Source organism: Pyricularia oryzae, chromosome 3 (assembly GCF_000002495.2).
Source record: "Pyricularia oryzae 70-15 chromosome 3, whole genome shotgun sequence".
Lineage (NCBI taxonomy): Eukaryota > Fungi > Ascomycota > Sordariomycetes > Magnaporthales > Pyriculariaceae > Pyricularia > Pyricularia oryzae.
In genome coordinates, this window is record NC_017849.1 from 3,494,750 (window position 1) to 3,519,329 (window position 24,580).

The window sequence follows — 24,580 nt, forward strand, 5'->3', positions numbered from 1 at the left end:
GGTAGTAGGCTGACCAATCAAATTTTTGTTACAAAGGCGATACAAGCAAGCCACTTGTGGCTCGGGACTGACCCACCGTTCTTGGTTCAAGAGTACCAGGGATCCTAGGTAATGAAGTTCCAGTCTCATTTCGGGAAAGCGTACGCTTTGGCCAAGACGGCCCTTGGGAGGAGTTCTCCGTTCAAGACTCCACCTCGAATCATATGCTAGGTAATGCGATACCCTGCCATCCGGTCCAGTTCAGGCTCGGAAGTCTTTTGGGGTATCCAAACCCTTTCGCCGGTTACCTTTTCTTTGCGAATAATCTTCCACTGGTGCTAGCTGGCGAGCACCTTAGGCCCTGGTGATGCTATTTGGGTCGTATTGCGGATAACAAGAACACGAACTCCGTCGTCCCAGCTTTCCCGTGCGCTCGACCCCTCGATTACCCGACCGCCAGAGCCCTCCCCCTACCAACAGGCAGTTAGTTATACCACCCACCCACCCTCTGCCTGACACGGTTTCCACGGAAAAGATCGCACTCCTACGTCACTAGGCAGTGAAATCCGTTGGATGCCGTGAATCGCAAACACGGCCATTCAGAACGGCTGGGGGATGGTTTTAGGGCCAATCGCGGCGCCGTGGAATTTATTCAAAGGAGGAGGAGGTTCAGACATCGAGGGGCTCGCATAGCTTCCGCAATACCGCCAATATGGCTTCCACCGCCGCCGGCTTTCTTGGTCGCTCGAGTAGCAGCAACTCGAACATGCGCGGGCTGGTTCAGTTCATTGCCGACTTGAGGAATGCAAGAGCTCGCGAGCTGGAAGAGAAGCGGATCAACAAAGAGCTGGCCAACATTAGGTGGGTGATGGATGGTGCTTGTTCTTTCGCATCTGCCATGCTACTCTGACGGCGCAGAGATTATGCGCAGAGGGAAATAGGCTGACAGAAGCGCGCCGTGGTATAGGCAAAAATTCAAAGGTAGCCTTAACCAAACCCGATCGGAGGTATTCCCACATATGTACCGACTGGTTCACTAACTTATGCGCAGACGGAAACCTCAACGGTTACCACAGGAAGAAATATGTTTGCAAGGTGAGCACATAATCCACAAACGAAGCTTGACCCGAAACTTGCTGTTGCCGATCATGGTGCTAAATCCAACCAGCTTCTCTATATCTATATTCTTGGCTGGAACGTCGACTTTGGGCACCTGGAGGCTGTCAACCTTATATCGGCCAACAAATACTCGGAAAAACAGATTGGATACCTCGCAATGACTCTATTCCTTCATGAGAAACACGAGCTGCTCCACCTGGTTGTCAACAGCATACGGAAAGATCTGCTCGATCACAATGAGCTCTTCAACTGCCTGGCACTGCATGCAATCGCGAACGTTGGTGGAAGAGAGATGGGCGAGGCATTGAGCAGCGAAGTACACAGGCTGTTAATATCACCGTAAGAGTGACTATCGCCAGATACCCCTGGAGTCGTCTCTCACAAGCTAACGCATAACGACCAGGACATCAAAAGCGTTTGTCAAAAAGAAAGCTGCTTTAACGCTGTTGAGGCTGTACCGCAAGCATCCAGATATTGTGCAGCCTCAATGGGCCGAGAGGATAATATCACTAATGGATGATGTCGATCTGGGTGTGGCACTTTCTGTGACATCCTTGGTCGCCGCCCTTGCTCAAGACAACCCTGACCAGTACAAGGGAGCCTATGTCAAGGCAGCTTCAAGATTGAAGAGGCTCGTCATAGATGGGGACTACAATGGCGATTACCTCTACTATAAGGTTCCCTGTCCATGGATACAAGTCAAATTGCTGAGGTTACTTCAGTACTTCCCACCGTCAGGTAGGTCCAGCCAGCCGACTCAACACTTAGTCTGGGCAAGGTTTCCATTATACTGATACGTGGAGTAACAGAGGATAGCCATGTTCGAGACCTCATTCGGGAGTCTCTGCAAAAGATCCTGAATCTGGCATTGGAAAGCTCCAAGAACGTCCAGCAAAACAATGCACAAAACGCTGTTCTGTTCGAGGCCATCAATCTCATCATCCACCTTGACACCGAGCAAGCTCTCATGAAGCAAATCTCGTCGAGGCTGGGCAGATTCATCCAGTCAAGAGAAACAAATGTTCGTTATCTTGGCTTGGAGGCCATGACGCACTTGGCGGCTCGTGCCGAAACTCTTGATCCTATCAAGCAGCATCAAGACGTTATTCTGGGCTCGTTGAAGGATCGCGACATCAGTGTGAGGAGAAAGGGTCTAGACCTTCTCTACAGCATGTGTGATTCAACAAACGCGCAGATAATCGTGGGCGAGTTGCTGCACTATCTCCAAAACGCAGACTTTGCCATTCGCGAAGAAATGGTGCTAAAGATTGCAATCTTGACCGAGAAACACGCCACAGACGTTCAGTGGTATGTTAACATCTCACTGCGGCTGATAGCGATGGCTGGCGACCACGTCAGTGATGAGGTTTGGCAGCGTGTGATCCAGATCGTCACAAACAACGAAGAGCTGCAAGTATATGCATCGCAGACGTCGCTGCAATATCTCCGACAGGACCACTGCCATGAAACTCTGGTCAAGATTGGGACGTATATCCTCGGTGAATTCGGGCATCTCATTGCCGAAGAACCTGGCTGCAGCCCCATTGAACAGTTTATGGCCTTGGAAACAAAGCTGCACGCATGCTCTTCTAGCACAAGAGCAATGATTTTGTCTTGCTTTGTCAAGTTTGTGAATCTCTTCCCGGAGATTAAACCACAATTGACCCACGTCTTTGACATTTACAGCCACACACTGGATTCAGAGCTTCAGCAGCGGGCCTGTGAATACCTGGCTCTGACGAGACTGCCAACTGATGATCTCCTTCGGACCGTCTGCGACGAAATGCCTCCTTTCCCAGAACGCCAATCTGCTTTGCTATCACGGCTACATCAGAAACACGCAAATACTAGCGACAAGCGGACTTGGGTTGTCGGCGGCAAGGATGCCAACGCAGATGCCACTGAATTGAGCATGGCTAAAAACCCCGGCTTGAGGAGGACTTTCACAAGCGCATCAGCCAACGGAAATGGACAAGCCAACGGGGGGGCCAATGGGCAATCCAATGGAGCCTCAGACCTCCTTTCTGGCCTGGACATGACAAAGACCACCCAGGCGACAAAGACACCCAATCTCGCCAGCGCAGCACATCTTTCGCCTGGGTGGCAGAAGGGATTCAACAAGCTCATGCTACGGCCTGACGGTGTGCTGTTCGAAGATGGCCAGATACAAGTCGGTGTCCGGTCCGAGTACAGGGGTGAGATGGCGTGTCTTATCCTTTACTTCAAGAACAAGACGCCGGCACTTGTGAGCTCTTTCACCACCACACTCGATCTTGCCGAGAGTGAGAAGGAAAAGCTGTCGATCGATGTCAAAGGCTTGCCAGATAGCAATCTCAGTCACCAAGGCCAGTCACAGCAAGTCGTCATGTTCCAAGCCAAGAGGGCGTTCGAGAAGAGCCCAACGATTCGCATCAGCTATTTAGCAGGTGCACTCCAGGCGATCACCCTGAAGCTGCCTGTCGCTCTTCACAAGTTTATGGAGCCGACAGACTTGTCAGCTGAGGACTTCTTCAAGAGGTGGAAGCAGATCGGCGGAGCGCCCAGAGAAGCACAGCAGATCGTCAATCTCACAACCACAAGCAGGGACCGTGAACTGACAGAGCCATTCGTCCACAAGGTCCTCGAAGGGTTCAGATGGGGCATCCTCAACGGCGTTGACCCCAATCAGAAGAATTTTGTCGGTGCCAGCGTGCTCCACACGACAGATGGCGGCAAATATGGTTGCTTGCTGAGACTCGAGCCCAATTACCAATCACAGGTTAGTGCCTCTTTTCTTTTATGGAAGCCTCTGGCTTCCGGACATGGCTACAACTGTAGCAAGATTGTTATTACCGAGCAGATAACTAACATAGTTTTACCTTCCATCAGATGGTTCGTGTCACAATTCGGGCTACCGACGAGAGCGTGCCAGCAGTGCTTCTCAAGCTCATGGAGGAACAACTTTCCCAGGGTGTCTCTACAGCCCCTGAGGAACATTCTGGGCCAAGAGCGCATGAAATCTCAGCGGCTTTTGGTAACATTATGGTGATGTCGGATGCAGACAGGCTGCCGACATAGGCTTTTTGGGCGTTGTACGTTGCAGTTCTCCGTCTTGGGTCCTGTGGCCAGAGCAAGAGCATAAAAGAACCGCTTTAATGTATAAAGATGCTCATTCATCATGCTGCTCTTGAAATCGCGGCCGTTGAGCTTTTGACCAAACACACCCGCAGATGCGCCTTGTCCTAACACGCTTTTTACAGTTACATGTTTTGAATTTGCGTGAACGTGGAAAGAAAATTGTCTTGTCATGGCACGGTACTAGTAGATCTTCTTGACAAGTTGTCAGACCAGCTGGCCAGCTTCTGTATGCTATCGTAACCATGGTCGATCTCTAACTGTCCCCTTGCCTCATACCTTGTATCGAGGCTGCTCGCTTCTAGTTACAAACTTCACGAGGCCACGCAATCTCCTTCATTTCCATACAAAGGCCCAATCAATTGGTTCCATCTCCTTTCACTGTACCATCGCTATTCGCATCTATAAGCCCAAATAACTTGGTGTCTGCTACGTATGGACCGTTGTCGCCAGTTCCCTCTCACCAGATTAATTCCGTCCATAGCAATGTATCCATCCATCGCAACGTATTAAGCTCCCATGGCTGGCTTTGAGAGTAGCGTTGGCCGGAGGACATGGCACAAGTATTCGATTTACGATGGGTTGAATAGTGACAATCTGTGCTTGCTATTTCCATGACATGAGACGTGCTACATAGGCTTATAAATATGATTTTAACGTTAGCAGATTCCTTGCAGGATCTTACACTATATTAACGTTATCTGTCTAACAATCGGGCCTTGCCTGTCCAGGCTGGTGGGCATGCTTCAAGGGCCACACCACCACTTGCTGCCCATCCTGGCTAAAGAAGCCAAAAATTACTCGACGATTTTTGCATCCACCTTTGCGGGCCTTTCGCCAAAAATGGTGCTGCCTATGCGGACCTCGTGGCTTCCCATCGAGATTGCGCCCTCAAAATCGTCGCTCATGCCCATGCTCAACTCCAACTCTCCCTCCAACGCCAGCTCCTTGGCCACCAAGTCGCGTTGCTCCCTCAGGCACACGAAGTCCTCATTCTCCGTCTCGGGCGTGGTGGCACGGGACCTCGCGATGGCGCCAATGGTCATAAGCCCCAGCAAGCGGAGGTTGGGGCACTCGTCTGAGGCGACGGCCCGGCACAGGGCGATCGTCTCCTCGCCCGGCGCACAGCCGGACTTTGACTCCTCTCCGGACGTGTTGACCTGGACGTGGATGTTGAGTGGCGGCTCCCCGGCCTGGCCGCGGGCGCGGTCGAGCAGTTGGGCCTTTTTCAGCGTGTCGACGCTCGACACGCACCACAGGTTCGGGATCTTGGCGATGCTCTTGCAGTGCGTCGACTGCAGCCCGCCGATAAAGTGCCACTGGATGGACCGCGGGAGCACCTGTGCCTTTTGCGACAGCTCCTGCGCGTAGTTTTCGCCAAAGTGCGTGTGGCCGACGGGTGCGCTGTGCAGGGCCAATATGTCGTTTGCTGGCTTCAACTTGGACACGGCCACGAGCCTGACCTGCTCCAGGGGTTAGGTTTTGAAGTTCATGGGTAAACGCTGCCAACTAGTTTAGAAGTACTCGGTTCGGTTTCAGTCACTTACAGGTCGGCCCTTGGCTGCGGACTGGAGGCGCTCAGTGACGGCACGGAGCTGGCTAGCGAGGGCCTGTGCCCTCTCTGGGGAGACCTTCATCTCCGTTTTTGTCCCGCTCATCCCCGTGTCTTGGCGGGAGTATATATGGAGTAGATTTGAAGCCGGTGCAGAAACGAGGTACTCAAAGTGACCAAGCCCCAATGACGAAGTAGAAAAGGGAGGAATCGACCTAGGTTTCCAATGAGGAAATTAAACTGACCGGAATTATTGCAATTATTGCTGTTAGTCTCGACGACTCTTGTTTTTTTATGTGTGATTAATTTGAATTTATGAAGTCAGTCATCAATCAACATCTGAATGTTGATACTTTTCATGAGGGAAGAAAGTGGGTAGAAGAAACTAGCGGCGTCACCGCGGGGAGGAGGCCCGGCCCAGGGTGCTGAATTGATTGATCCACCCAGTATGGATGTGGGGCTGGGCTAGGTATTGACTTCCGATTTCACCTTGACATCTTCACTTACTCCTAATCCAAGTGTCTCTGGGTATCCAAGGGATTCGCAGAGCAGCGTCAAAATCACCTCTGAAATCACTTTGCTGTCTGATAAATATCCGTCGCAAGACTCACTACCCCAAAGAAATGGCGACATGGGTGATCAACAAAACTCCGAACAATGTGCAGAATCAAGGCACCGTACACATTACTTGAGGGCTGATTGATCTTTCACTGCACATCCAGATCCACTGGACCAAGGCCGTAAAGAAACTCACAAAGAATAATCTGAAATTTTAGCACCCATTGTTCGTTGCTAAAAGCCTGATACAATGTCATTGTCCTCGTGGACCCCAAAAGCGTCCATCACTCCGCCGAGGTAGTTGTTGATTGTCAGGCCTAGGGAGATTTCTTGCTTCATGCCGGTATGTCGCTAAAAGACCATTTCTATAAAAAGTGCGATACCAAGCTGTCGTGATGCAAACTTGATATTCTCCTCAACCCAAAGCAACCAACCACAGTCGCAACAGCCACACGCATAAAGACCACAGGCCAAAAGACACCACCCATCCAGAGACACCTAGACACAATGCCCCCATTCGCCAACCTCGTCAATTATACCCTTGGCAGGAAGGCCGAAAAGGGCAATCCCACTGATCATGGCACCCCCAAGACGGTGACATACTGGGATGAAGAACGCAGCGAGAACCGACCCGAGTGCGTCAAGTGTCAGGAAATTCTTCACAGGGGACCTCCGTGCCGGTGTAACCTGTGTGGCGCTGTTAACCTGGAGGTTTTGAGCGATGGCGATGCTAGCACGGAGAAGGCAGCGTCCGCCGATGGCGGTAAGAGCAGCAGCAACAGCAACACGGGCAAGAACAAGAACGCCAGCAGCAGCAGTGCTGCTAAGGAGGAGGGTCGGCTGGACAAGGACTGGCAGCATGTCATGGTCTATCGTCCGGGTGAGGAGTTTGTTCCCAAATCCCAGCAGCAAGTCCACAAGAACTTGGACAAGAATCCTAACATCAAGACCTTGGGAAAAAAAAACCAAGCATGCGTGATTTGTGAAAACTGTATTGGCCACAAAGTTGGTTTGGCATACAGCTAGGTAATATTCCTATTAATATCACATATGCCTCCAAAGTACATTACAAGTGGACTTTGCTTCACCCTGTGTCAGGCCAAGCAGATTGGCATCCACTATTCACCAACTCACAATCCTCACTTTCGCTTTTTTCCCTGTCTTCGTCCTCTTCGTCTTCGTTGTTGTCATTACCTCCATCACCATCAGTATGTTTATTCTTTGCGCATCTGGCTTCGATGGCGGATGCGGTTGCCCGCCCTTGGTCCGGATCCTTGACCATGAGCTTTTCTGAATCCTTCTCAATAGAGTCCTCAATTTCAACCTCCTTGTGAATCAGTTGCCATTTCATTGGTTCCTCCCCCTCCCCCTTGTCTCTTGCACATGATTCTCGGTTTCGGAGCTGACAATTCTCTTTGTCCAATTTATCTGTGAACTCCTCTTGTTGCTTTCGCCTTTGCTTGCTACGTTCATCAGATATCCACCGTCCAACCCTTTCAAAGGCAGCGGTGCAAGCACGGTAGGCAGCTTGAACGGTAGTCACATCCTGGCGACCCTGCTGGCCACTTGTCTCGTCGGCTACTGACGAAGTCTTCTGGACGTCCTCACCGGGCTTCTTCTGCTTTGAATTACCAGACAGATATCTCAGCGCGATCCCAGCGATTCCATCACCAAAGTTTTCCAGAACACTGGGAGCCGCATCTGGTTCTGGAACCGCCAGTGGGTAAGCCTGGTCTAAAGCGAGAGGCGCTATGTTGTGCGTCCTGGCAAGCTCTGTCGCAATTCGTACCATGACATCCTGTCGCTGGCCATCGAAGACCATGGACGGAATCATGTCATTTAAGTCAACGGAAATCTTGCGAAGAAGTCGTTCACGTGCGCCGGGCACAAATCCGTGGCCCGAACCGTACTTGAGTGCGTCGACCAATCGTCCTAGACAGCCTGAATATGTTGTCAGCCCATGGCGGGAGGATTTGCCATGATCGGAAATGAAAACCACCAAGCCCTGGGCCAGAGAATGGTCGTCCGAGACGATTGGCTCCTCGTCACGCTTGTAATTTGGCGGGACCAGGTTGGAACAGAGGTGAAAATGGAACAGAATAATCGTCAAGTCTGTTGCGTTGAGTCGAGCCGCTTGTGCCCAAATGTGGATGGTATCGCAGGCGGCTTGGATACCCATCAAATGGGCGACCGAGGGCTTTGTCTGTTCGCAAAGCTCGATAACCTCAAAAAGAAGCGCCGCGACATAAGCAAAGCTCCTCGAGCCATTTTCGCCAAGACGATGCAGACTGTTCGGCCGCCTGATACTGTAATCGACGCAAAGAAGATACTCAAGGATATCCCTGAGACCAGTCGGCTTGAGCCGACTTGCGAGGGAATTCGCCGATTGTATAGCTGGCCACCCTAGGATCTCGGAAGCACGCTCCGTAGGACGCTGCCTGGAGGATTTGGTCATCATGATCCGCCAGACCGACAATCCACTCCTGGCCAGGCTTTTCCCGACACATTCCCTCTCATAAAAGAGAATGGCCAAGGTCTGAACCAGGCGCATGTGTCGGATGGGGTCCGTCTCTGCCAGGATGGCAACCCCCTCGAGTGGGAGGGTCGCCTCCATACGAGCGACGGCCCTGTTCCAGAGCGGCCGTGCCTGCTGTATGGTGAAGCGCGCAAACTCGGCGGTCTCTGGTCGGCACGCCCGGCTTGGTGGTGTTCCCGGGATCACTCCGCTGAGAATCGCGTATAGCTCTCTCGGGCTGCCAGCAACTGGCAGAGCCGTAGACTCGTCCTTACACGGCGATGCCGTCTTTTGAGTGAATTTAAACATGCTAACAGGGGAATGATGGAAATCAAAAACTTTGTAAGGGATACAATGCAGACAAAATCGACGGCTTAGCTGTTAAGACCAGGAACGAGATTCTGTATATTACAAGGTCGAAGGCGTGATAAAACAGCAATGGGAAATATGGCAAAGGAGGAAAGAGAAACAGAAACGAAAGAAGACAGAGTGATGGCGGAAGGTGCAGCTTTAACTAGGGCATGGTAAGGGCTACTGAGCATGCGGATATCACAGGTTCACATGCGTGGCTTGAGGCATCGCAGTATTTATTTTTGATACTACGAACCTTGAGAACGCCCAATCTCGCTGCTGTTTTGCCACACCCACGCCCTGCATGCACACAAAGGCACTTGGTCTACAGATTTTTGGTTCAGGGAATAGCATTGATCAGAGCAACTGACGAGGTCTTCCAGCTCTGAGAGGACAGCACAAGACTTTTCCAGCTGACCAAGATTTTGGAGTTATATCATCCATGGCCGAGATACAGTATGCAACGTCCATGTGGTCTCTACTCAGATTGACCCATCTTCGGCGTGTTATCTCCTCGAGGGCTGGGCTTCGTAGTTGATCAGTATGCTGCAGAAAGTAAATGGAAGCCGTAAAAGCTACTGGAAGACTAATGTCAAATACAGTTTCTGTGTGTCCAGTTCACAAGGCAAAATGGTGGACAATGAGCACATTTCATGGGCGCCCAGCCATTCATTATTAGGAAAGTATACGCCTCAACTAGTCCAGAATAAATCCGATCATTCCACCATGGGGAAATCAATTATGTGCAAAAGAAAGCGGAAAGGGTAAACCTTTATTTACGCCTATGAAAAAGCTTAAACTAAAAAATCCGGGACCAAAGGCGCATATGTTACAACATTTCTGCGTATTTGACTTGTGGTTGCTATTTGGTAGCAAAAAGCCCCTGAGACTGAACAGGTTCAGGGTAGGTAAGGATATGCTGTATCAAGTGCGGTTCGGTTAGTGCTGAGTCCTGACAGTATCTCGCGCACGTGCCAGCTGTCGTGCTGGTAAGGCTTAACTTGATGCGACAGTGTGAAAAGGAGTAAAGGGGATAGTGGGGTAATCATACCCCTGTTGACACCATGCTCGACAGGGGAAGGGCGATGGGTCCAAATAGACGTTATTACGCGTTGGTTGGTTCGAAATATCTTCTACAGTCCAATGCCTGCCTTGTCTGCCTAGAGTAACCCTGACCCCAAATCCCAACCGTCTCTTATGTCCTGACATCTGCTTCCCGAGGCTGCGACGGCATTGATTTCTCTAGTCATTGCAGAAATCAGGCAGGAGTACGAGGCAGCGGCAAAATAATGTCTCTTCGTTGCACCGCATAAGTAACTCTGTGGTGAATCGTCCCCCTTTCGTTACCTCTGGTCATAAATTTTGTTCCGCCGTTGTCCTCGTCGCCCTCTTTACAAACCACCAGCTGCGCTGCGGCTACTCACTCCTTTGAACACAAAAAGTTACTTTACTGCATACCTCAACGCTTGCCTATACGCCCAACACTCTCACATGGGCATATAGCGAGCAAACACAGAAAACACAATGCCGAAACAACACGTCATCTTCGGGCGGCCAGTCCCGCAAATCCCTCCACGCAGGATCGCACTCTTGCTCGCGTGCTTGGGCATCTTCGCCGTCGGTTCGTTGCTCTTCACGCTGCCCAGCACCATCGAGACGGGCCCGAACCTTTCCAAGTTCACCGACCTAAGGCCGTCAATACCTAAGAAGATCACCGGCGCCGTCTCGTCATGGAAGAACAGCCTGAATCCCTTTAAGCCGCCGTCCCACCCCCCGCATCGCCAGAGCAACGACACGCTGGGGGAGTCGTCGTGGTACTCGGACTGGAAGTGGCTCTCTTCCCCCTTCTCTTCTACCGTGACCCTCGACGAGAACAGATCGATTCTGCCGCCGATGAAGATACGGACGCCCATATACTGCTACTACGATACGGTCCTGGCCGAGAAGAAGGACAAGGCGAGGAGGGACGCCGAGAGCGCGCTGCTGCTCAGCTGGAGGAGAGCATGGTGGGCACAGGGCTTCAAGCCTATCATCCTCAGCATTGCTGAGGCTATCAATAATCCCAAGTACGCCGAGGTGCAGGGGCTGAAACTGGAGCCGGAGCTCAAGACGGACTTGATGAAGTGGCTAGCCTGGGAGAATATGGGCGATGGAGTGCTATCACACTACCTTGTATTTCCAATGGCTGCGCGTGAGGATCACTTGCTGGCGTACTTGCGTCGGGGAGAGTATCCCGCACTGACACGGTGGAAAGGTATGGACGACGGCCTTTTCGTGGGACCCCAGAGCGAGGTCGCAGCCGCTATAAAACAGGCCATAGCAAACCCGAGGCTTGAGGGCTTGAAGGATTTTATTACTGCTGTGTCCAACACGGCATCAAAGGATCAGAAGGACAAGGACGTCTTCACCATAGATGACCCTCCAAAATCTATTGCATTCTACGACGAAAAAGGGATCAGCACCACCTATGGCAAGATTGGCGAAGTCACCGAGGCCAACCACGCCGAATGGCTGTTGAAGCTCGATGCGCTCATCAATGCTCACCTGCAGACTGCGTGGCAAAACGTCTTCCACGACGGCATCGCCGTGGTCAAGCCGTACCCGGAGCACACTACGGCCATGGTGGATCCTGCAGTGAAGCTCGCGACCCGTCTGTCAACGTGCCTGGACAGCCCCATGCCGGCCTCATGCCCACCCAACTGGCCCAAGTGCCGCCCGTGCAAGCCCGGCTCGGTCAAGACGACGACGCCATCCAAGTACGCCAACACGACGGCGCTCTACAGCATCGGCACCGTCCCGCATCCATACACGCTGCAGACCATGATCAGCCGCAAGCCCCGGCTGGATGTCTCCTGGCTCGTGCGGCACTCGAAGCGTGATGCTTGGCTGGACGCAACTATGCAGGGACTGGTCGATAAAAAGGTCTCGGGCGGTGCGCGTGTGATACGCTTCAAGGAGGCTGTCGCGGGCGATTATGCAGCGGCCCGCAGCCTGTGGATTCCCGCCGAGAGGGAAGTACCCAACGACTTGGCGTGGCGGTTCGGGTTCACCCTTCCCCCCGCCGCTGGCGATGATGACGAAAAGGACAAGCCCGCGCCCAAGCCCAAGCCCGAACCCAAGAAAGAGACCGAAAAGGGTGACAAGAAACAGGCCCGTGATATGATACCCGACGAGACGCTCGACAACGAGCGGCTGGTAGAGGAGGAACTCAACCGCGACCTCAACGCCGGCACCGAGGGCACCCCTGCGGCGCAGATGCGGGAAGACAAACTTTTGAAGCAAGCCAAGGAGATTAGGTTCAGCAAGGACCCCTCAGACGTCAAGGTTCGCGAGGCGGCCGAGGCTTGGAACCTGGCCGACACGGAGGCGTGGCGGTTCGCGCGTGCGTTCCTGGCCCGTTCGCGCATGGAGCGGATGAAGTGGGAGGAGGAAGAAAGGCATTACGCTGGCGGCGCCGGAGCTGAGAAGGTTAGACAAGATGGCAAGGGCATTGGGAGGTGGCTGGAGAGGAACTGATGATTCCTGATTTGTTAAAAGTAAAAGAGATACCAGCTGTACACCAATCTATAGTAATATTCCGGCCAAGATTATTGTATTTACTCTTTATGAGATTGCTTTTATGAGATGAGCTTTGTTTGACTCTTTTTTTTTTTTTTTTTTTTTTTCGGGGGGGCGGGGGTTCTCTATTCTCACGAGCATGCGGGGTTGTCAATCTTTTATTTGCAAAGACACATACATACACATGGCAATTTCGCTATTGAAATTTATGGACCGTTTGCACGGCCGACATTTTAGATTGGTTGGCGGGTGTCTAGAGGCTAGCTATATATGTAATGTCCTAATAGCAGATAGCAGACGAAGACGCCGATGGTGGGGAGGGACCCAGTGATGCAAACTTGCACACTTATGTCCCATCCGCACCGGACTCAAGCCTTGGTGGTATCGCCCCCCATCTCACCACTAAGCTCACGGGAGGTGGCGCCACTGAATTCGAATGAAAGACGGGTCAGCTATCAGGCAAAAACAAAAATCAAGGGCACGGCTGCCTGGGACGAGAACTTACCGTCGGGTTGGCCCTCCATTAAGCCCCTTCTGGCAGCCATTGGGAGGCTGCGCGTGTTTACCACCGCCGCCGTCGCCGTTGGCAAATTGAGTCTGGTAGGACAGCAGAGCAGTCCTGGTGGCTTCGACCAGACGCTCGGCCTGGAAGACGGCGTCCTGAAGCGCCTTGTCAGTCTGGCGGGCCTTTGCGACCGTCCCGTTACCGTCGACATTGCCATTGCCTTTGGCCTTGTAAGCGGCGGCGGCATCACGTTCCTCGAGCATCTCGCGGATGAAACCGTTGAGCCAGACGCCCTCGAGGTCACAGGTCGACATTGCCTCGGCGCCCGAGATGGTTCCGCGGCAAGTGGCAGCACCGCACAGGCAAGCAAAGGGCTGGGCCATGCGCCACTCGGTGGACGGGTAGAAGAAGGTTAACTCCTCGCCGGCTCGGATCCCCTTTGGCCCGACGAGGATGGCCAGGTTGGCCGTGTCGAAGATGAGTGAGGGGTCGCACGAGTGGTTGATGTACAACAGGTCACTGTTGAGGTTCAGGTGTCGGTCCCGGCCGATCTGCACCGTGGCGTAGGTCGGCTCCTCGGCCAGGGTGCAGGGCGGGAATGACATTTTGGCGTAGAGGGCGAAGGGGGGCAGGGTCACGCGGGAGCGGGACATGGAGGTGAACTCGGCCTCGTTGATGATGACTTCTTGGATCTCGGGGTGCGAGGGCGAAATCCAGTGGGGCTTGAGGGGTGCCATCTTTGTTATTGTCTCGTAGAAGACCGAATATAGATGCTATAAGTGGATTACGGTGGTAGGCAGGACTAGACTGAGAGTCGCAGAAGTACAGAGCTTTCTGTGCGAGGTTTATCCAGATAATTGGAAGGCAATAGTGATAATGATGATGTAGTGAAAACCGAACACAAGAGGCCTGGGCGAGACAATAAAGAAGAACTCCCAGTGACCAACAAGGAGGGGATGGGTATATGCAACTTTCTCTGCAAAACAAAGACTCCGTCCGGACCGAATACCCACTTGACCTCGGCTTTGTGGGATTTGCCTTTGCAAGAGTCACTCACTGCACTGCCTGCCCGTCAGGGAACTTGGCTCCGGATTTGATCCATTTATTCCCCATAAACAGATAAAGTCTCCGAGGGCCGTTTGCGCGCTAGACCTTGGGCTAGGTAATAGCGAGTAACTCAGATGCTCTGCCGGCATCTATGGGCATAGCACGCAGAGAGTGGGTTTGGCAGTCTAGAACTAGTAGGTGTGGTCGGTAATCACGGTGACGGTTGACAGCGGCTCCTCTTACCGAGACGTCCGCCGCTTGTACGGATCCGTGCTTGCTGTGCTTTGACATGTGCCCTTGATGACGGAACCTTGCCGGGTGGTGGACACCCAGCTGGAGAGACTAGCCGACCGGCAGCCGCATCTCGACCGACATGGCATCATCCGGGGCAGCCTGTAAAAATGACACGCAGTAAACATGCATGTCAATACAAGCAAAGTTACAGCCCGGAAAAGACTTCCATCAGTCCGATCCTGAAAATTTCATTCGCTTTCTGTTTAGGTTTGTCCCCCCACACCACCCCGCGCCCTTATAAGCCACGTCAGCCACGTCAGCCACAGCTATGGTCAGGAGGCTTGACCAAGACAACCCCAACCCTGACAAGCAACACATGCAATCCGATCTTACTCTAATTACAGTTCGTCGTGTTTTCTACATATGGGGTCCTCACACAAATCAGGTACTGCAGTCGTGAATTGCAGGTATAATTAAAGCCGTGTCGTGTTCGCTTTCTTGAATGATTGATGGCCCAATCTGCGATGGGCGATGCAGCTCTTGCCTACCTTTGATCGGAGATCAGGGCCGTACCGCTGGGTTGGCAACGGCCATGTTCTACGAGGACTAATAAGTGCGCACGCAGTGTTTACTCCGTAGGTATATGGCAGCAGCAGCCAAGCCCTAGGCTGGGTCTAGACCTGGACCGACCCATTGGCCACCCTTGCATCCCCTGCAATCAGCAATACAACCTGCAGTGGACTTGGGGCTAGTCCAGCCCCATTCAACCTTATATGCCTCCCACATCTTTCTGCACTCGCCAATCTATGCAACGCCCCAGTCGTATTTCTTGTGCTCGCCAAGAGGTCAGGAGCTTCTTTTTTTGTCTCTTTGGAAATGCGGGTGAAGAGGTGCTAGAAGATGCTAAAGAGTTTCGCGCGTTGCTTCCTCATCATTCTTTTCTCCTATAGGCGCTGGCGCGAGTTTGTGGAAGCAATCTGTTGGCGGTGCGGACTGGCCGGGAGCGAGTGTGCACATCTCGAAGTCCAGCTGCGCCTGCCGCCTTTTCTGAGCTGTCACCCCATGTTCGGGTGGCTTCCTTTCCTTAGTTCGGACGGACTAACCCATGTTACTTGGGTTAGGTACCTAGAGAAGCGAGGTACCTGGTCTGCAACTCAACTCACCCATGTTACCTTATAAGGAAGGAACGGTACCCAAAAGTAGTCAAATCTCGGTCGCACGCGGCTGATTTCCCATTCCGCGCCTTCTTTTTCTACAGTACTTCTTGATCTGTTGTCTCACGACTCGCAATGACTTTGGGCTTTTTGTGCTCCTTCCTCCCTGTTCACGTTCATCTTGACATTGAAACAGCAACACAAACGGGGAAGTCCCGCTTGCAAGCAAACCTGCGCCTGCCATGCCATTCCTCATACCTGGCGCGCCTTCCTGACGTCTAAGGCTCGTTTTTCTGAGCTTTTCTCTTCGCCCAGGGTGTGACAAGATTTCACAAGTTATGTATCACCTTGTCGTTGGCTGAAGACACACAGAAAAGCACATCTGGTCGACAACCTGCATTTGTCACATCAATCAATCTTGTCATTAGTCGACACACGTCTTGTAGTGTGATACCCTCATTGTCCCCATTGGATCTTTAGTCTTCCGTTCAAAAAACTCCGTGTTGAGATCCCGGGCACGCACTAGTCAGTCAACTCTGCACAATCTCGCGATTACGATTCTTCCTGCTCAAAGCCGCATACCTACACAAACGTCATTCCAAGGCTGTTCGAACCTGGATTTTTTTTTCAACATGCTCCTCAATCCCATTCTCCTCATCGCCGGCCTGGGCGCAGGCGTCAGCTCGGCCTACCACCTGCTTCGTCTACCAAACTCAATGGGCTACAAGAGAGATTGGGCACATCGCTCGCCTTGCAGCAACTTCAACATCAGTCAAGTCATGGTCGGAACCAACTATTCGGTCAATGGTTACCCGTTGGCGGTCACATCCACCTACGCCAACGTCACATTTACGGTCAGGGTCCGGCTTCTCAACGATTCTGCCGAAGAAAAGTTCCATCAGATCTTGCCGCCACTGGTCATGTCTATGTATGGCACTCTGTGCATTCCATCGGTCCCCGTCGACAAGAATTGGGCTGGGCAGCTTGCCCAGTACCAGGTCATTTCCGATCATGCCTCCATGAGGACCTACCAGGTATGTTAACCCGTACCCTTTGATAGCCATCGGTTTCAGTTGATTGAAACCTGGGCTTCAATACTGACCCTGTTTGCCAAACTTCGTAGTGTTCTCTCGTCCAGTTTGTGGATACACCCGCCGTAGACGCCTCGTCTTTTGACGTCTGCAAGAACACGACTGGTGTCAATGGTACATTCCAGGAGTGGGGAAGCGAGATTCTCACCACACCTACACCTTCCTCAGCCCCACCGGCTCCGACTGAGGTCGAACCCGAGAATGCGGCTCAGGACAATAAGGCCAAGCTCAACCCCTGGATGGTGGTCGGTGTGCCGGCCGTTACTGGTCTTCTCCCGATTCTTGCCACACTTTTCTAGGTGTGTTTTGAACCACCGACGAATCGACCGCCTTGCTTCTCGGTGGTTGATCTCATTTAGCGCAGAGAGGATACGAGATGGGTGGGTATGTGTAAAATGGTGCAACTGGGAACTTACGAGTTAAGATGAAGCGTGGCGTTTGCTGGGATCTCGTTATTTCTTTTATGGTGTCGACCTCTGGTTGGCACAGGATCAAAAGTTGATTTTTGGGAGGATATGTGTTGCTTTGTGTTTATGAAGATATCCCGCCAATCTTTGGTATGCATTGTTAATATGTAATAGAAACAAGACAAATAATCATCAGAGCGTTTCTCTGCAGTTACAGAGGTTGCGGCTGTTAATCATCGGTAATATCAATGGGTCTAAGTCTACCGTGACTGATGGACTTTGATATGGAATGTCTTGATTACTATCATTCATTTCTACTGAAATCCCACCACTAAGTATACTTCACGCTTCTCCATGAGCAAGAGTGTAGTCGGCAAATCCGCTACTTCGGGTCAAACCTCCTGAGCCCCAGTAGCTGTTCGAGAGGACAGTCAAGAGCAGCAACGTAGTCCATAGAAGCAACAGAAGTTGGGATATTCTAGCTCTCTGGCATTGCTTAAGTCTAGGCGCCGAAATTAACTTCTTCTCGTTGCTTGTCTTGGCCAAGTGCCCCGGAAAATAGTTGTTGGCGATGCGGTTTGCCTCCTTGGTGCACCGAACAAACTCGAAGGCCATGTGCAGCCACAGGTGTACGTGACTTCCATGATACCAAGTGCACATCCTGGTTGGGTTGAAAGATAAAACTAAATGAAGTCAGTCGTCGCTGCCGATGAGGCCGTGCTGGGCCTGTCTTTTTTTTTTTTTTTTTTTTTTTCGCCTCTGCGTCGCACTGCATACAACCGCGCGCCGGGGGAAAACATGGGCTATTTATTGTTCATTGGCTCAGTGGACGCAGGCCAGCAGCGGTCCATGCAGTTGATAGGCCTGCCTCGCCCGCCTTAGCGTAGGCTTAGTTCATCAACGAATCAAAAAGCAGAGTAGTGATTTGGACCCTAGGCCCCTAGGTAGATTGCTGGGTTAAATCCATATTTGCAGACGATTAACATCTGGTGGCTGAATCCGCCTGTCTCGGGTAGAAGAGGGGATAGCTACTCCCCAAGACTCACAGGATCCTAATTTGGGTGTGTCACCATCGTTCCCGAGACGATAGTTGCGGAAACGCCCCTGAAAGTGCTCTCGGACTCCCTGGCCATCCTCCAGCACCTATCCTGCCACGATGCCTGCAAATTTCACAACGTTCGGAAGGCCTCATCACTCACCATAGTATCTAAAATGGGTGGCCACATGGTCGAAGAGGATCGGGTGGTGCCAGGCCGGTACAAAACGGCCGTTTTAAGGCACGAAATTATAGATCAAGCATAGAATCTCGCTCGAGATTTGAGGCATGTGCTACAGCTGATCTCTGATGTACTGCAGATACAATACCACACGTTTTCAATGCTATTGTGCGAGATCATCAAGTCGCAAATTTATTAACCCATCAGATCTTCTAAGATGCCCTCTATCTCCTCTTTTCGGAAAGGTAAGCATAGCAGCTCAGTTCCTAACGTATCTTTCCGACTGGTGATGATCTGGTGATCATGGAATCTGTGTTGTGATAGTGTCAGCCGTTGAACAAGCACTAATGTTAGGTTAGTCGAATTAGAAAAATAAAGCAGACTTACTCTTTGAGCAGTGTCCTGAAAGCCATCTCAGAACTGCAAATGAATTCCTCAACCGCCTTGTTGTACATCATCCTGTACTCAACCCCTGGACCATCCGCACCCAAAAAGTCTCCCATTCCCATGCCGCTACCCTCCTCCATGGCCACGAGAGCTTCGGTGACGAGCAGACGGAACAGGTTCTTGGCGTTCTCCGGCAGACTGCGCAGCACAAATATGACACCATCCTTGCCACCGACGCGCCGGTCCTTGCGGCCCAGCAGCTCGTGCACTTCGTCAACGACATCGAGCTCTGCAGCGCCAAAGGGTGCAAAAGTCGTGCAGTCGTGCATGGCAAAATTGAACTGGGACCTCTGACCCGCGTCCCACAGCAGTGAGAAATCGGGGGTGTCAGCGGAGCAAACCAGGCGGATCTGTTTGTGGGAGGCTAGCTGTGCAAGGATGGCCTGCGTAGTATTGCTGGAACCACCCTTGCGCATGCCTGGCGCATCGATGGAGTTAACTATTATCGTGAGAACCGTCTCGGGGTGATCCGCGAGCAGTGCTGTGAGCCCTTGAGCCATGGTCACTGGGAGGGTTGCTGGAAGTCTAAAGGACGGATCGACAGCCCGTGCCATCGTGCTCAAAGCCTCCTTGATCCCGCCCGACGTGCGCACATAGCCATTGACCACTACTATCCTCTTGTGACCTCGGTGGTATAGCTCCGTTGCGAACCTCTGGAGGAGAGCGCGTTTAGAGCCGTAGCCATAAAGGCAGATGCTAAAACCTTGGGATAACTCGAACGCCCATTGTCGAAAGGAGTCGGCATGCATGTTTTGTAGAAAGGTGACATCACTAACGTGTGGATCCTTGTAGTCCCGTACCAAGTTGAAGTACTCCTCGTGAGTAAGCAGCTCCATGTTCAGCCTGTTCCCAGAGGTTTTAAGAGAGCCAGGCTTGTTTTGGAAAAAGTAACGTTCATAAGGAGGAAGATCTCGTGGAGGCGTGGGCGACCTCTTTCTTGCTGGCCCGTTTTTCCCGCTTCCTTTTGGACGACCTGGTCTCCTCCTTGTCGGAGTAGGGGCCACCTCCGACTGCTCCCCCGTTTCCAGATCTTCTGCAGGGGCCTCGACTTCCACGGTTGGTATCTGCTGACCTCCGTCTTCGTCGTCCTCGTCCTCGCTCGACTGGTAAATCTCCCTCGCTAGAACGTCATCGCCGGCTTCATCATCACTCATCATTCCCGAGACCACACGCTCGATCATCGTGCTTACGCTCTTCTTGCGCGCTGACCGATCGGCCAGGTTCCGCCTGCGCGGCGTATCGATCCCGTTCGGCCCATTGGTCTTGATTGGGGTTGCCCATTTCCTGCCGCTCTGTGACTTGGACGGTGTTGTGTGTATGCCGTTCAACGGTGGCTTGGGAAGGTTCTTGCTGCCCTTCGGCCTGCCTGGTTTTCTCTTGGTGGGTGTCTGGGCCGGTTCTTCCTGTGCATCCCCGATGAGATCGCTGGCATTCCTTTTGGGGGGTCGTCCATCCTCCTCTTTGGCCTTTGGTTCGACCACTGCCTTGGGCGCAGTCGCTGGTTTTTTTCTGGTGTCTTGTGGGGACTCTCGAAATCGAGTGGGCTTTCGTCTCTTTCGCGGTGTCAGATCCTTTTCGACCTGTGGTTCATCTTCGGCATGTCCTCTTTTCTTGGCGCTCGTCTGTTCTTCTGAGGGTGATGTTGGCAGCTCCCCGAGTGAATTTCTGGTCCGCATGTTTTGTTGCCCGCCAGAGGCTTGATCTGTAGTTTCCTTCGGTTGTGGGCTTACTGTTGCTGCTGGCGACTCGACTTCAATTGATGTTGGCGAGGGTAAAAGGCAGGCAAGTATATTGTTTTGTTGTTGTCAGTCAACCATGATGCAAGCATGCAGCTGGGACGCGTCCTGAATACGCGCTCGCACAGACCAGATGCGCCTAGTTGCAGTGGTGCAGGGGTCGCAACAGCGGTCGCCTCTAGGACCCTAGGTACCCCAGGCTCCTGCAAGGTACCACTCACCACCAGTACAGTACAATACCACATGTGCTGAATGACGATGACATGAACTAGGCTCGCTTTCAGACACTTATTCTCCAGTGATTGTCATCCCCAACTACACCGCACTACCAGGCCGCTCTCTTCGCCCGGTTGCATCATCTAGAATCATAGATTTTGAATAAATCAGTGGGACTGGATCTAATATCGAAAACAAGTGTTTGCGGCAATCATGAACCTCAACCTTTCAGCATCGCTAAACATTTTCAAGCTGATTGCAAATCCTGCACTGTGTCTGCCTCACGCAACAGTTAACACTTTCAATGACTTGCCGCTGCCGCTAGGGAAAGCCTTGAAAGGCGGCAAAGATGGAGCCGAAGTTGACATAAAGGCAGTTATTCTGGATAAGGATGACTGTTTCGCATACCCAGAAACAAATGTCATCCACGAGCCTTATAAGGTAGATATTATCTCAGCCTCAGCCTCTTTTTTTTTCTCCTATTTTTCCCCTTTCTTCAACCACAAAATCTCCTCCACTCCAGTCCCTCCATCTCCATCAAGTCGAGCTAACGCTAAAGATTACCAGGACCGGTTCGCAGCCCTGAAGGCAGCATACCCCGGCCGCCGGCTGCTCATCGTCTCCAACACTGCGGGTGCGCTGAGCCATGACCCAAAGAGGAAGCTCGCTCAGGAGCTCGAGGAGGTTACCGGGGTCACGGTGCTCTCACACAAGACCAAGAAGCCCGGCTGCGGCAGCGAAATCATGGAGTACTTTCGCGCCCACCCTGACACGGGAGTCACCTCGCCTTCCCAGATCGCCGTGGTCGGAGATCGCCTGTCGACCGACATGATGCTGGCCAATATGATGGGCGGCTGGGGCGTCTGGGTCACGGAGGGGGTGGCGCCTATGCAGAAGAAGAGCATTGTAGGTGTTTCCTTGCCTGTTTTGCTGTATAAATCTCTGTGTGTTGAGAGTGTGATGTCTAATATATCATCCTTAGTTTTCCCGGCTTGAGCATCGCTTGATGCCGTTCCTCCTCAGAAGGGGTTACTCTGCGCCCCAACCACAAAGTCCTTTTGAATAAGATGGGCTTAGTCTTTACTGTACGAGATGTATCTAGACTAGGTATTGTTTAATGCAACTATAGACTTTACTCTTCTCTATCATGCTACTGGGTATTTTGCAGGTCTAGTAACCTGCTTGAACCGTATGCATCGAATATCCAAGAGAGGCTTTGCTTATATTTATTAGTTGTCGGCTTGGTTATCATCCAGAATTCTGTGATTTTGGCAGGCTAAATACTCCACGCCCCGTGTCTACCCAGCTAGTTCACCTGAACAACTTACACCATTGGCTTGATTGCAAGCAAGTAAAAGTGTCAGAACTGCGCATTTCCTCGTAGGTCAAGATTACAATACGAGAATATTGATCAGCTAGACGAGACCCAATCGACAAAGTGGTCAAGACACATCAATGACCGTGACTATCTGCAAAGTTCGGCATAGGATGCAGTGACAAAATTCCACCGTGACTTGGACCAAAGAAAGCGTCCGGCATAAACAGGCATGTAATAGCGATGCCCATTCATAGCTAGTCTCAAATCCCAGAGGGCAAGGCTTTACTGCTTAAACATTAGTATAATAGGTGCGTCACTTGAACTGAATTACATTGTGAAAGGAGAGGCATTTGAACCGCCAATACCAAGAAGCTTCGTTCACAAGCAAGTTGGCCTGGTCTGAACTTGCTCTGTACGTTGATCACTCTCATCAGTCTAGTCTCAGTCTCGAATGAAGTGAGTGCGTATGACTGAAGGGCACTGATCTCAGCAGACCAAACGCGCACAAACCCATTCACTCCTCACTCGATTGAACTTATTTCAAAAGAGTAAAAAAATCTTTATTCATTTTGGCGTTGGATCCTATTACCAGCAGTTTCCGCTGTCAAGTGCCGGGACCCCGACTTCACTCGTCTGTGGTCATATTCAGCTTTCGCGTGTGGAACCGGCTGCAGACTCTCAGAAACATCCCGCCATAAACGCTCTCTGCTAACAAACCATCTTCCTGACCTTTTTCTCAAAGCCAACTTACAAGCAAGCTAGAGAAGCCGAAATAAAGAATGGTTGGAGCCCAGTGGTCGTTGGAGGAGGAGCGGTGCTTCTGGCAGCGCATCATCCCCATCTCGCCATCCCGAGCCGGCATCGATGTTGCCGTACGCGACGAGAACAAATGGAAGGAGCTTGTCCCTCTGATGGAAAGGTGGATGGGAGAGGAGGCTCGCAGGAAGTATACCGCTCAGATGCTTTGTGGGTTTGTCCGGATATGCATACCCAGAGTCCAATCTTTGCTTTATTGACCTTTCTGGGGTTTTGTTTACCGCCCACATCCGTGTCTGCAGATGAGCACTGGTACCAAAATTACCAGCGCAGCTACTCTCCGAATGCCTACCAGTTTGTCCGCACATACCTCCTCAGCATTGGCGGTAAGTACAGGAGATGATTTCACAAGGACCAAAACAATCACAGCCGAGATCCAGTATCTTCGTGAATAAATCTCAAAATGGATCCTCGTACTGACAGATTGGCTTGCAGAGGACCCCGAAGCGTCTCGTCCAAACAGGCCAGGCAGCTCCAGCAGACGCGGCGGCGTAAGGAAGTCGGTTAGAGGGGCTAGCAGCCGCGGCAACAGAAGCAGTATTCAGTCACAGAGGGAAAGCCGCAGTGGCAGCGGTCGATCCACCCTGAGCTCGTCATCACCACGCAATGGTGCCAACGACACCAACACAACGCGTTCGGAGACTGAATCTCGAGGTGCTGCCCCGTCGGCCACTATCGATCATCCAACATACCGCACATATGCCACCGCCGGTCCGTCCCACCAACAGGTGCCGTTTCCAATTATGAGCACAGAGCAATCCGACCATGGCTTCACTGCCAGGCCAGTGCCGGTGCCCCAGCCCTTCTACAACCCCGACCCACGCTCCGCAGACAATGACATCCGGGAGGCGGCTCTCCGTCTCACAGAGCTGGCGGCCTCAGGCCGCATAATCAGTCCCAGCGCGGACGGTAGCGAGCACAGCGGCAGCTACTTTGGCAGCGTCGCCAGCGGCGGAAGCGGTAGCGGTTACGGCGAGTACGGGCATAGGGCGAGCGCCCACGGCTATTGGCCGCAGTTTCAGGAGGCCTCAAACGGATACGGAGTCGCTCCTGCTCGGCATCAGCCCCACAGCGGGCACTTTTCCTACCCCAACTCCATGCCTGTGGTGGGCGCATACAGTTCCGCGCATCAGGCCTTGGCTCCTGGAATCATGGGGCGAGGCCCGGTTCATGGCGGCCCGTACCAGCTCCCTCCGCCTATACCCCCGCGGCTACTCGCTCATTGTGAACAATACTCTACGATTCAGGGGGTCTTTTCCCGTGGAAGCTTCAATCCCAGCCCGACCGAGGTGCCACCAAACTCTGGACAAATCATTCATCTGCGTCCCGAGGTTGCTCGAGGGACGGCAGGGGTGGGAGAGAATCATGTTCAGGAGAGAAAGGGCAATGATAATGGACAGTCGGTGCAGGATGACAAGGAAATGACCAGAAAAGGCTGTACCAATGATGATGATGATGATGATGATGATGATGATGATTCAGGACGACGTTGAGGCGACCAGGAAACAAAAGTAGCGCGTTGTTGATTTGTGAAATGCCTTGGGAACACCTAATGGATGGATGAAAGGATAATTATAAGCCTTGCAATTTTTTTGTTGTTTCACTTGACTTGGCCAGTTTAGATGGGTTATTGCAGAAATTGCACG

General features: G+C 52.1%; 11 protein-coding genes across 11 annotated transcripts; 6 read left to right on the top strand and 5 right to left on the bottom strand.

Moving 5' to 3' along the window:
• The first annotated feature begins 145 nt into the window (after positions 1 to 145).
• Positions 146 to 4,876, top strand: MGG_09493 (AP-2 complex subunit alpha). Its single transcript, XM_003712203.1, has 7 exons — positions 146 to 840; positions 947 to 960; positions 1,031 to 1,074; positions 1,148 to 1,437; positions 1,502 to 1,836; positions 1,908 to 3,856; positions 3,967 to 4,876. The coding sequence occupies exons 1-7, from the start codon at positions 692 to 694 to the stop codon at positions 4,153 to 4,155; spliced, it is 2,970 nt and encodes a 989-aa protein (XP_003712251.1). The 5' UTR covers positions 146 to 691; the 3' UTR covers positions 4,156 to 4,876.
• MGG_09492 (YggS family pyridoxal phosphate enzyme) lies at positions 4,764 to 6,123 on the bottom strand. The gene is made up of 2 exons (XM_003712204.1): positions 5,760 to 6,123; positions 4,764 to 5,675 (listed from the first exon to the last, which is right to left on the bottom strand). Exons 1-2 carry the CDS (start codon positions 5,868 to 5,870, stop codon positions 5,010 to 5,012), a joined length of 777 nt encoding a protein of 258 aa, XP_003712252.1. The 5' UTR covers positions 5,871 to 6,123; the 3' UTR covers positions 4,764 to 5,009.
• Positions 6,124 to 6,510: 387 nt separating this feature from the next.
• Positions 6,511 to 7,528, top strand: MGG_09491 (uncharacterized protein). Its single transcript, XM_003712205.1, has one exon. The coding sequence runs from the start codon at positions 6,830 to 6,832 to the stop codon at positions 7,346 to 7,348; it is 519 nt and encodes a 172-aa protein (XP_003712253.1). The 5' UTR covers positions 6,511 to 6,829; the 3' UTR covers positions 7,349 to 7,528.
• Positions 7,389 to 9,146, bottom strand: MGG_09490 (uncharacterized protein; the record flags this gene model as incomplete). Its single annotated transcript, XM_003712206.1, has 2 exons — positions 7,389 to 7,399; positions 7,457 to 9,146. The coding sequence occupies 2 exons, from the start codon at positions 9,144 to 9,146 to the stop codon at positions 7,389 to 7,391; spliced, it is 1,701 nt and encodes a 566-aa protein (XP_003712254.1).
• A 1,172-nt stretch (positions 9,147 to 10,318) lies between these two features.
• MGG_09489 (uncharacterized protein) lies at positions 10,319 to 12,962 on the top strand. Its single transcript, XM_003712207.1, has one exon. It carries the CDS (start codon positions 10,713 to 10,715, stop codon positions 12,702 to 12,704), a length of 1,992 nt encoding a protein of 663 aa, XP_003712255.1. The 5' UTR covers positions 10,319 to 10,712; the 3' UTR covers positions 12,705 to 12,962.
• A 152-nt stretch (positions 12,963 to 13,114) lies between these two features.
• Positions 13,115 to 13,988, bottom strand: MGG_12994 (uncharacterized protein; the record flags this gene model as incomplete). Its single annotated transcript, XM_003712208.1, has 2 exons — positions 13,115 to 13,172; positions 13,252 to 13,988. 2 exons carry the CDS (start codon positions 13,986 to 13,988, stop codon positions 13,115 to 13,117), a joined length of 795 nt encoding a protein of 264 aa, XP_003712256.1.
• Positions 13,989 to 14,428: 440 nt separating this feature from the next.
• MGG_16799 (uncharacterized protein) lies at positions 14,429 to 15,699 on the bottom strand (the record flags this gene model as incomplete). Its single annotated transcript, XM_003712209.1, has 4 exons — positions 14,429 to 14,447; positions 14,542 to 14,691; positions 15,081 to 15,129; positions 15,696 to 15,699. The coding sequence occupies 4 exons, from the start codon at positions 15,697 to 15,699 to the stop codon at positions 14,429 to 14,431; spliced, it is 222 nt and encodes a 73-aa protein (XP_003712257.1).
• MGG_09488 (uncharacterized protein) lies at positions 15,377 to 17,399 on the top strand. The gene is made up of 2 exons (XM_003712210.1): positions 15,377 to 16,720; positions 16,810 to 17,399. The coding sequence occupies exons 1-2, from the start codon at positions 16,319 to 16,321 to the stop codon at positions 17,074 to 17,076; spliced, it is 669 nt and encodes a 222-aa protein (XP_003712258.1). The 5' UTR covers positions 15,377 to 16,318; the 3' UTR covers positions 17,077 to 17,399.
• A 1,152-nt stretch (positions 17,400 to 18,551) lies between these two features.
• On the bottom strand, positions 18,552 to 20,653 carry MGG_09487 (origin recognition complex subunit). The gene is made up of 2 exons (XM_003712211.1): positions 18,789 to 20,653; positions 18,552 to 18,711 (listed from the first exon to the last, which is right to left on the bottom strand). Exons 1-2 carry the CDS (start codon positions 20,522 to 20,524, stop codon positions 18,597 to 18,599), a joined length of 1,851 nt encoding a protein of 616 aa, XP_003712259.1. The 5' UTR covers positions 20,525 to 20,653; the 3' UTR covers positions 18,552 to 18,596.
• A 170-nt stretch (positions 20,654 to 20,823) lies between these two features.
• Positions 20,824 to 21,945, top strand: MGG_09486 (HAD superfamily phosphatase). The gene is made up of 3 exons (XM_003712212.1): positions 20,824 to 21,241; positions 21,368 to 21,706; positions 21,783 to 21,945. Exons 1-3 carry the CDS (start codon positions 21,014 to 21,016, stop codon positions 21,864 to 21,866), a joined length of 651 nt encoding a protein of 216 aa, XP_003712260.1. The 5' UTR covers positions 20,824 to 21,013; the 3' UTR covers positions 21,867 to 21,945.
• A 952-nt stretch (positions 21,946 to 22,897) lies between these two features.
• Positions 22,898 to 24,427, top strand: MGG_15110 (uncharacterized protein; the record flags this gene model as incomplete). The annotated part of the gene is made up of 3 exons (XM_003712213.1): positions 22,898 to 23,084; positions 23,177 to 23,260; positions 23,370 to 24,427. The coding sequence occupies 3 exons, from the start codon at positions 22,898 to 22,900 to the stop codon at positions 24,425 to 24,427; spliced, it is 1,329 nt and encodes a 442-aa protein (XP_003712261.1).
• Between the last annotated feature and the right edge of the window lie 153 nt (positions 24,428 to 24,580).